The 9,754-nt window shown below is 47.6% G+C and overlaps 3 protein-coding genes across 3 annotated transcripts; 1 reads left to right on the forward strand and 2 right to left on the reverse strand.

Moving 5' to 3' along the window:
* Positions 1-513: 513 nt before the first annotated feature.
* On the reverse strand, positions 514-2,357 carry BO88DRAFT_221080 (fructose symporter). The gene has a single exon (XM_025702001.1). The coding sequence runs from the start codon at positions 2,210-2,212 to the stop codon at positions 521-523; it is 1,692 nt and encodes a 563-aa protein (XP_025557198.1). The 5' UTR covers positions 2,213-2,357; the 3' UTR covers positions 514-520.
* Positions 2,358-3,812: 1,455 nt separating this feature from the next.
* Positions 3,813-4,311, forward strand: BO88DRAFT_221106 (uncharacterized protein). The gene has a single exon (XM_025702002.1). It carries the CDS (start codon positions 3,961-3,963, stop codon positions 4,276-4,278), a length of 318 nt encoding a protein of 105 aa, XP_025557199.1. The 5' UTR covers positions 3,813-3,960; the 3' UTR covers positions 4,279-4,311.
* A 3,740-nt stretch (positions 4,312-8,051) lies between these two features.
* BO88DRAFT_439481 (uncharacterized protein) lies at positions 8,052-9,485 on the reverse strand (the record flags this gene model as incomplete). The annotated part of the gene is made up of 4 exons (XM_025709717.1): positions 8,052-8,380; positions 8,460-8,498; positions 8,582-8,665; positions 8,775-9,485. The coding sequence occupies 4 exons, from the start codon at positions 9,483-9,485 to the stop codon at positions 8,228-8,230; spliced, it is 987 nt and encodes a 328-aa protein (XP_025557200.1). The 3' UTR covers positions 8,052-8,227.
* Positions 9,486-9,754: the final 269 nt, after the last annotated feature.

A 9,754-nucleotide genomic window follows, 5' to 3' on the forward strand; every position in this document is an offset into this window, starting at 1 on the left:
GGACATTCTTATTATTTGGTACCGGCATCAACTCCTCAGTCTATCATATGTTCTGTTGCCAATTTCGATGAACATCCCATGGCCATCACTGTGATCGGTTGATTGGTTGCCGCTAATACTGAACAAGTATTTAGCTAGGCATTCCGCTTCACAAGAGGCCTGCGGGTGAAGTGCGGCTACAGAAACAGCGTTGAGACTTTTATCAGGGACCGGCCAAACTTGCTGTTGGGACTTTGAGCGTTGATACTTCTTATATCAGGTTTATAAAAAAAAGAAAATCAGAAGTCAAATCATGATCAGATGATAGGCTTCGCATGGAAGGTAGTAGGTGGAAAACATGTTTATCAGATAAGCAGAATCTCGCTCTACGCTGTTGCTTCCTCTTTGATTGGAACAACATGTGTTATGCAATGGCAGCAATGTATTAGTCCTCATGATTTCATTACATTCAACTTGAGTAACCTTGTCGCTCTCTATTGGTACCATGAACGTTGGTCTGGTAGGTGAAAAGAAGAACTATTCAGGGGTTGTAGTTGTCGACCTGCTCTGGCCGGTATCGCCGCCGGAAGGGCTTAAGCAGATTGCTTGTGTTCAGCGCAACCAGCTTACTTGTCGGCATTAGAAACAACTCGTCGATCTCCTCCAATGTTTTGTCTTTGGTCTCGGGCATAAAGAACAGCTGGTAAAAGAAGCCTAGCGCGGCCAAGCCGCCGAAGAAACCGATTGTCAGGCCGGTGTAGGTCATCGCTTTCTGCATCCCTTCGAAGTTGTATGTCACAATGAATGACCACAGATAAAGGAATACAGAGCAGATCGCCATGCCCTGGCTGCGGGTGCTAAAACCAAAGCTCTCTGCTGGCACTACCCAGGTCAGGCACGAATATGCCCCGAAGAACGCCATGTACAGCACCAGACCGGAGAAAAACAACCCCAAGGCCGTTGCCTTATGCTCATTGAAATAATCAACACCATTGTTCGTGTATAGGTAGCCGACGCCCACCAGAGCCAGACCCACGATGAACATCAGGATGTTTTGCGCCCACACCCGGCGCCCAAACTTGTCCATCGTGAACACAGCAGGAATTGTTCCCAGGAACAACGCGCCACCGCCCACCATCGACATCAGCACTGACTCGCGGTCATCAAAGTTCATCTTGGCCATCAAGTTTGACATATTGTACATCACCGCATTGATGCCCGTCATCTGCCCAAAAAATATCATAGCCGTGGCATATACAAGCGCCCGTCGGTTGCGCGGCGTCCTGCACACCTCCAGATACCTCTGATGCCATTTCTCGTTCGCGGACTGGTCGACCTCATGTTTGACTGTAAGTTCCATCGCAAGGTACTCGTCCAGGCTCTTTGGGTCGGCCATGTCGCGCAGCGACTTCCACACCCGCCACGCACGCCCGTACTTGCCCTTGGATGCCAGCCAGCGTGGTGATTCTGGCAGGAAGGCCATCCCAACCAGGAGGATCGTCGAAAACAAGAGAGACGAGCCCAGCATCCAGCGCCAGCTGCCTGATGGGATGTCAAAGAAAACGCCGCCGGCGGCGTATCCGATGATCTCTCCGAATGCGATCATCAGCTGGTATACCGACACCAGGTTGCCACGCACCTCTGGCGGCACACACTCGGAGATGTAGATACCGACACAGCCGCCTTCGATTCCGATACCGATGCCCAGAATGAATCGGCCCGCAAACAGCATCCCCACACTACGGGAGCCTGCACACAGTCCACTGCCCAGTGTGTACCACAAACACGAGATAATAATCGAGTTGCGGCGTCCAAAGTAGAAGTTCAACGGCGTCATGATGAGCGCGCCGGCCATTGCGCCCAGCGGCATCAGTGAAGAAATCAGTGAAATGTCGGTCGCCAGTTTCGGGTCGTCCATGCTCGCCCACTCGCCTGACGCGATGAAATGCTTGCGGATACCAGGCAGCGCGCCCGAGATCACCGACTGGTCTAACCCACTCAGCATGCCGCTGAACGCCGCGAACACGCCCAGTGTGATAACTAGCATGCGAGGGCTCTTCATGTGCACTGGTATCTGCGCGAACGCTATCCGGTCATACAGTGGTTCGTTGTCGAGATACTGATTGCTTTGCAGATTGCGTGCCTCGATCTCGTGCTCACGCTCCTCGGGCGTGAGTTCATCACTGAACTCTTTGCCAATGGCGTCAGGCTTTTCCTCATAGTTATCGCTCATTTCGAGTCTGTCGAATCAATATGATAAAAGGATTATGTGTGGTCAGGATGGAAGAAAAGTAAGTCAGACGACCCCAATGCCCTCTATATAATGCCTGTTTCGCCGAGAAGTTTGTCTGCGGATTATTGTACTCCGTACCATTGTACCTCTCTCCAATCCCCGCCTCCATGTCCCAGACCCCACTTCCTCGACCCCACAAGTCCCCAGAGTATCCGATAATGAAGTCTTTTCTTTCTTCTCTGGAAAAAGCGCGGTTGCATCAATGTGTATCAGGTTTGTATTATTATGGGGTTATGTGAATAAGAAACGCAACGCTCCTAACAACCCACGCCATGGAGAAAAGGTTCTTTTACTCGCAGCGAGCGTGGAAGGCTCGACGTTAAGGGTCCTTGAACAGCTAACAGAAGTAGGGTCGTAAGAAATACGGAGCTCCCGGAAACCCTCAAGGCCCAAAATGCCTAACTCTGTTGTGTAGTAAATGAGCGACGCCCCCAATACTCTGAGTCCATTCAGCAAATAAACTTCCATGCCCCCACGCTCGGAAGGAACGTGCATGGGCAAAGTTTACGGACTCACACCCAATTGCCAAGTCGGACGGCTCAGCAGGACCGGGGTTGACTGGGACCCGTGTGATTTTCTCCGAAGACTGCCCGGTCGGAACTGGTAGCGCACTAAGTACTCTGCCACAATATGTAATGGTTAGACTACTCGAAGCATTTGAGAAATACTAAGCGATAACTTTGTATATAAGTGTGCCTCCCCATGGGGTCAAAACGTCTGGGCGTTTCTCGGCCTTATTCAAGGTTCTCAAAGATCGCTAGGCCTAGAGAAAAGCAAAGATTAAGATTAGCAAAGGGGATCTCGAGTATGACGTTGTTGCAAAGAATCCCGCGTTAGTTCATTCCACAGCAGCTCCAATTCATTCTTGCCGAGAGCGTCAATATGTCCGCGAGGCAATAATACGTAATTCGTCCTGTATCGCCAGCAGCCCATTGCCCCGGACCAGACAACCCTTCTCCACGGGGTGTCTCGGCACCCTATGCGCGATTAATCTCGCAGCGATGGTACTTCCCCGGGGGGAGAGGTGGCGAAGGGTCTAACTGCGTCGTAATCTCTCTCGTGCCTACTTCGGGGCCCCACTTGCTAGGCTTCTGTAAAGCCAGACTGAGTTCTCGGCTAACCGTGTTCAATCCCGCTTTGTTTGGGCCCTTCTTCGGGCTTGCTCCGCGTGAGGAAGCTGGGTAAAGCACCGATATTTCTCCGGAAGTTGTTGGTGCGGAGACTTCCTCATATTGCTTTTCGGGACGCCGTACGGGTACCTACTAACCCGCCAGGGACCCATGAGCACATATAACCGAAACTACAGACGTAGTAATACAGATGGTAATTCACATAATTGTCCGAGTCGCGTTCGCAGCGACCTTAGGCCGCTGCCACGTGGTGCGGTGTAGGATATAGCATGGAGCTTATTCACAGTCAAAAAGGCAGTAACAATTCGTGACAAACTACATTAAGAGTGACTTGATTTATCTCATTTGGGTCTCGGAGAATGGTACGAATGTTTACGGCAGACCGGACGCGGGATAAGCCAGTTAAAGTTGGCCGTGTGCAAATACCGGCAGGGTTAGGTCTAGAAAAATGCGGTCCAGGATGATTCCCTGGCAGCTCTTGAAGGTAGTGGCAGAAGCTAGTCTAGAAGTAGGGCAAATTATCGACGTTACACCGTCCAATTCGCACGGTGAAGCCGGATGAGGCCGGAACTCGATGTGATTCGCGGTGTAGGTAAAATTTTGGCGACTGGGTATTCGGCGTGTATGCTCGCTGCAATAACTGCGCCTGCAACCCATTCTATTTATCTTGGCGGGTTCTGGGTCAAGCGGCGAAACCCAACCCAACTCGCGCTTTTGACGAGATCGAGTTTTCGCCACCCAACCTTAATAATAAAAACCATGATAAGAAAAGGGAATATACTGATCAGATACAGCAGCCTTTTTTGGCGATTTAGCATCTTGCTAAGCCGTTGCCGGCTTCGATTTCCCGAGGAAAAATTTGCCGTCCTACAGTAGTGCTTGTGCCTGAGACACGAACCTACATGGCTTTAAGAAGTTTCAAAAATACCAGAATTACTAGTTCATTTGGCCCCATGCTGCCGTTGGTCAACTTGCGGGGTGAGAGTTTGAGTTTCCCCGAAGAAACTCGCCGGTGCTTCGATATCGGTGCTGCTAACTCCATTGTGGGGACCGTTTGGCTGATTAGGCCTTTGGAACATCCTCCAGAGCCAACTCTGAATGCTTCGTATCTTCATTAGCTAGTCGTTTCCATAGAGAATACTGCCAGAGGACGCGAACAAACCTACCGAGATGGCTGGCGACGCAGCTCCCTTTTCATTGGGGGAACATTTGAATAATATAGCCGTCGCTTAAGGAGTTGTCGAATTCATGATTGTCCAACAAAGAAGGGAGAGATCCTTCCCATGTATAATAAGATCTTGGGGCCTGCAACAGTGTGTGCAGAGGGATAACAGTGCTAAGCACTTGGGGGCCGGCTGTGCTAGCCTGCCGGCAATCAAATTATGGACTTGACGGGCGTTAACTACCACCCGAAACGCAATCTAAGCCCGGACTGGGCAGAGTCGGCCTGGTCGCCAAGACGGTCCGTGTGGGGTTGAATGAGACACTCCAAACCTTCCAAAGAGAAAACGCAAAAGGGCACAGTGGGGTAGTCTTCGTGGGAGCGTGTCCCTCCAATGGACCTTGCCCCTAGATACCATCCAGGCTTTTCAGAGCGAAGCGACCAGGGAAATTGTGTGGAGCCTGCTCCGGGCACAAAACCAATTTGGGGCCAATTAGATGGCAGGTATTAAACACTAAACCGCTTAATCATCTCTTGGGACCTAAATGCACCACTAAATGCATCCATTCCGTCGCCCCATAATGCGGTGCATTTCGCGGATACAAAACTACCATCCATTTCTTGCATCATTCAGTTGCGATACGTTCGAAGTCAATTGACCTCTGCATTGTACGAGACGCGACGCTTCCCCGTGGAGAGAATCTCCACACACGCACGGGGAGAGTTTCCAGGCCCCGCGAAAGCTTCTTGGCCAGTCTGCTTTAGTCTTGGCGACGGTCTGGCTTGGTTCATATACACCAATCAAACTCGAGAGACGCCCGAACCGGGGACATGGCGGTCTTGGCAATCCGCCGATCCAGGACGGCCGTGGAAGTTCGCAATGGAAGTTAGCAATGGAAGTCCCGGTATACAAGAACCAGGAATTTTAATTTATTTACCCTATTGTCAGAAAAGATCTAGAACGCGAGCGGCTAGAGTGCAAAAATGGAACGATCGGAATGCCAGCAAAGTGGATTGCCCGGCAAGCAACAGGTAGCAACTAATAGCAACCACCAAAAGTTCAGACTGAGTTGATATTCATCCTCCTCTGTAAATTATCAGGGTATTCCGTGCTATTCAGGAATGGGGAGTGCGGAGACAACCAACTGTCTCATGACTCGGGGGAACTCGTTGGTTGGTTCCGTTCCTCGTGATCGAGGGACCCAGCCCGATTTGGAAAGTGATCAATTAGCCATTTGAAATATCTTTGTCTCGTTGACTTGGGTCTAATGAGTATGAGTTCCTAGGCGATGGTGACCAGCACGCCCAAAAAGGTTAGCTAGGGTTTCTTGCTCGGTAGTCATGGTAAACAGAGGGTAATGGTGGGTAACATACTGGCTGGTACCGTGTGCTCGAGACGTGAAGGCCTGTCCGTTGGGAACAGAGAGTGTTGCCACGGTGTGTTGCCGCGGTGCTCTGCCTTGGTAGATACTGCTCTACTTAGGCCCAGGAGACTGTGCTCCTCAATCGCCATTATCATGCGGCTTTCAGCTATGATTGTTCGTGCTTTTACAGTATCTATATTGTCAACGTCTACATACATGACCTGCATTGCTTCTAATTTGGTTTGAAGAAGACCTCGGCCGCCACGGGGACCTTGTTTAACGTCTCATGGATCCTAAATTCGATTTCGTGTCCTTGTCAGAGCCTGTAAGGGCCGTATAATTCATATTTGGGATATAGAAAATGTATGTCTCCTCGCTACTTCATGTGGTAGACTAGAAATAGATTAGTATAACCACACTACTAGTAACTTATCTAATCCACAAGGCTACCAGGCCACAGCATCTGACTTGCAAATAAAGGCTCATTTTCAGATTGTCCATTGGCCTGAGTATATTAAGGATATATTCAAGGACTCGGAAATATTAGTCTACAGTTCTTCCAGCTCCAAGTTAGAGAACCATAACCGTGCATTCAGCATATTCAGTAATACTTATGGAAACCTACACTAGCTGTCTCCGACGAGCCTATTACACTGGATAGATTAGTCTTGAAGCCTACCTGCATCAGATTAACCTGTGCGCTTCGGCAAGATACGGCTGTAATTTGGGAATCTAGACAGTTAGCCACATTTTGCTTAAATGCCCCCTATTTAAGACAAGTGTTACTGGATGAGAAACATACTATCAGAGCGTGGAGTCGCTCTTTATCTTGACAAGCTTCTAGTGTGTCCGGAGGCCCGCACAATTATGGCCGAATTTATGATATAGATGAAACTCTTGGAAGAATTCCAAGCAGTTGACTCCTTAGGTCTCGGGGTAGAAGAGACCAACGAAAAATAAACTTCTTAGAACAGTGTGACGGGAGGAGTAGGATAGAGCTCATAAGGAGTACAATACCAGGTCTATTATATCTCCTTGAAGCAAGTAAGCACAAAATAGCAGCAGTCAACAGCTAATATAGCTATGTAAATAATAGTGTTAGAGGGGAGTGGTGGTATGAGGTTCCTCAGGATTATTAGGAAAGAAGATGATGCTTGTTTGCTTTTCCTTTATTGATTATACTTATATAACTGAGTTTTATTCTTTTCTTTAAAGGCTAGTCAGTAGGGCCTGCCCAGCAAGTCCTATGAGATGGCTGTTCAGTGGGCTGGGACCACTTTAGAGTTGTTAGTAGGTCTGACAGCACTTCCGCATAGCATTATATATTAGAGCAAGCTATATTAAATAAATAAATTTATTATTATTATCATCATTATCATCACACATAGAGCGAGATTTCTGGTATACTTGATATAATCAGGTTTATACTAATAGCTCTAGGCATACAAACAGAACTTTTAATTACTAGATTAGTAATTATAGTATTAGGGTCCGCTTTTCCGGTCAACTCTTATAGTCTAGCTATTATCCTTATACTGCTGGATCATGTTAACATTTTTTATTTAGCTCTTGTGATTTCCAGTCAATCAAAGTCTTTTATTACTAGCCTATTACTTGCTAATCTTTTCCAATTGGGGATACAATAGGCAGGATTTAGATGGATCTTCCATTCCTATAGACTAGCTTATTCTTTACAGTGACTACGGCGGCTGTCTGGAAACTCTAAGTGGGTCGATCAGTACCAGGCGAAAGCGAGGAAGGAGGGGAACAAGATAGAACTCCTTTGATGTCTGTATAGCCAACCTACGATACGCCGCAGTTTACACAAAAAAAAGAGGTTTCCTACATGTGCAAGACCTTATCAAATGATCAGGGCGTTCTCACGATGAATCACGATTCGGAATAGCAAAGGGCGAAACTGTAGAATGTAAATTCAATTGATATAAGGATCAGATATATATTTATCAGGTCTAAGCGCATTTTGCACCGTTCCGGCTCCCTTGTGACATTCAAAATTCTCATGGCAAAACTTTAAAATTTCGAACAGGTTCTTCCATCGTCATCAACCTAGTGAAGTTCAAGTTTGAAACTTATGACACATTTTAAATTCTCCAGATCACGTCATAAAGGTACTGTTGATGACAACGTCTGTGGAGAGGCTAGACAGCTTTGAGTTCAGAGTTTTGACAATTGCCGCTGCGCCGGCCTTGGTATACAGCTTAATCGCCGCACTCGAGCTCCAATAAGGTAAAACCTCGTTGATTCGCGCTCTGACAAAGACCTGTAGGTTACCTTCCATTTATGTGAAGAAGTCCGAAGCGTATGCTCTCCAAGCCAGAGCAAACGACGAGCCTGGGATTGGTGACACGTTGGCGTTGTTCTGTGCAGCTAGGTCAAGTGCTTCCATAGCGGTCTTGATTGCGTTATAGCCGTACTCCAAGGAGTCTTGGACCTAAATTGGAATGAATCAGATACTATTCGAGCAGTTTTCCACATTCGGGAGGCTTCAATGTAGCCGGACTTTCACCTACATCAGCATGGTTAAGATATCCTGGAAGGGTTTTATAAAGCTGGCTGATCGTTAGATATTAGAAAAAGTGATGAGATTAAAAAAGAAAATTTGAAGCTCTGGAGGGTATATTGAGTATCTTACGCGATTGATAAAGTCGATTTTCCCCCCGGGGCTCTGTTTACCAAACCTATCTTCTGAGACGATGTTTTTGAACAGTTGCCATGCCTGCGTATATATGATTTGTTAGCCGGACACATAATAATAACGTTAAAATAACTGAATTCGACTTATCGGAAGCCTTGAGAAGACCCCCATCTCGAGGATAATCACATACCGCAGCTTTCAGCCCGTTTGTAGGAGCCTCCAAAATTTGGAAGTTGTTAATATCATTGGTACTGCCCAAAGGAATTGCCACGGATTCCGCAGGAGTACTTCCACTCAAGCCGCTCGGTTGGAGAATTCCAAGCTGACTCCAAGTTTGAAAGAAGTAACCACTCTGAGAGAATACCTGAGTCCAATCATAGTTCGATGCTGCTCCTGGTGCGACAGCCCCACTAGGCAGTTTTCCTGAAAGCATGCTGGTAGTGAACTGAGCCGGAGTTTGAAGCTCTGTGACATGCTCCACGATGTAATCGGTACCAAGAACTCTTTTGCCCGGAACGATGGGCAGTCCGTTGCAGATGGCAGCCTTTGCTCCAGACTTCACCACGCCAAATAATTGACGTGAATTTGACAATACACCGACGGGGTTGTAGTCCTTAGCGGTAAATTTGCTGATTTGTTTCTTGTTTTTGCAGATCTTGGCCACCGTCCCACGAGGGACCAATTCTCCGAGGACGTCTCCATATGAACTCTGTGTGAAGTTCCCGACTGACCATAGGAGTTCTTGAAAATCATCATGCTCTGACCTGGGAATATTGAAGCAGCCATCATCTACACATATCCTTCGGGAATCTTCACGTTCATTCTCTGATGACAATTCGGCTGAACGTTTCAACCCTTCACCTTCGGTGACCTTGTCGTACAATGCATACCAACGTTTCATGAGGTCCGGGTTTCCGGTATTGGGAATAGTGAAACAGCCATCCTCATACCAATAAAGCTCGACGAAGTCGGCCGGATTGTCGTCAGAGTCAAGCTCATCGGAGTAGACATAATCGGTATCTGCGGCCGAGCAGAAGTTCGGAGGGCCATTTGTCGGATCAGTCTATCGGGTGCTATCAGTAATTGAACTTTCAGTAAAAGGAGAACAATAACTACCTGATTGAAGGTATCACAACTAGATTGAAATATGCTTTTAGTTTGATTATCTGG

The sequence above is a fragment of the Aspergillus vadensis genome (genome assembly GCF_003184925.1).
Source record: "Aspergillus vadensis CBS 113365 unplaced genomic scaffold BO88scaffold_42, whole genome shotgun sequence".
Lineage (NCBI taxonomy): Eukaryota > Fungi > Ascomycota > Eurotiomycetes > Eurotiales > Aspergillaceae > Aspergillus > Aspergillus vadensis.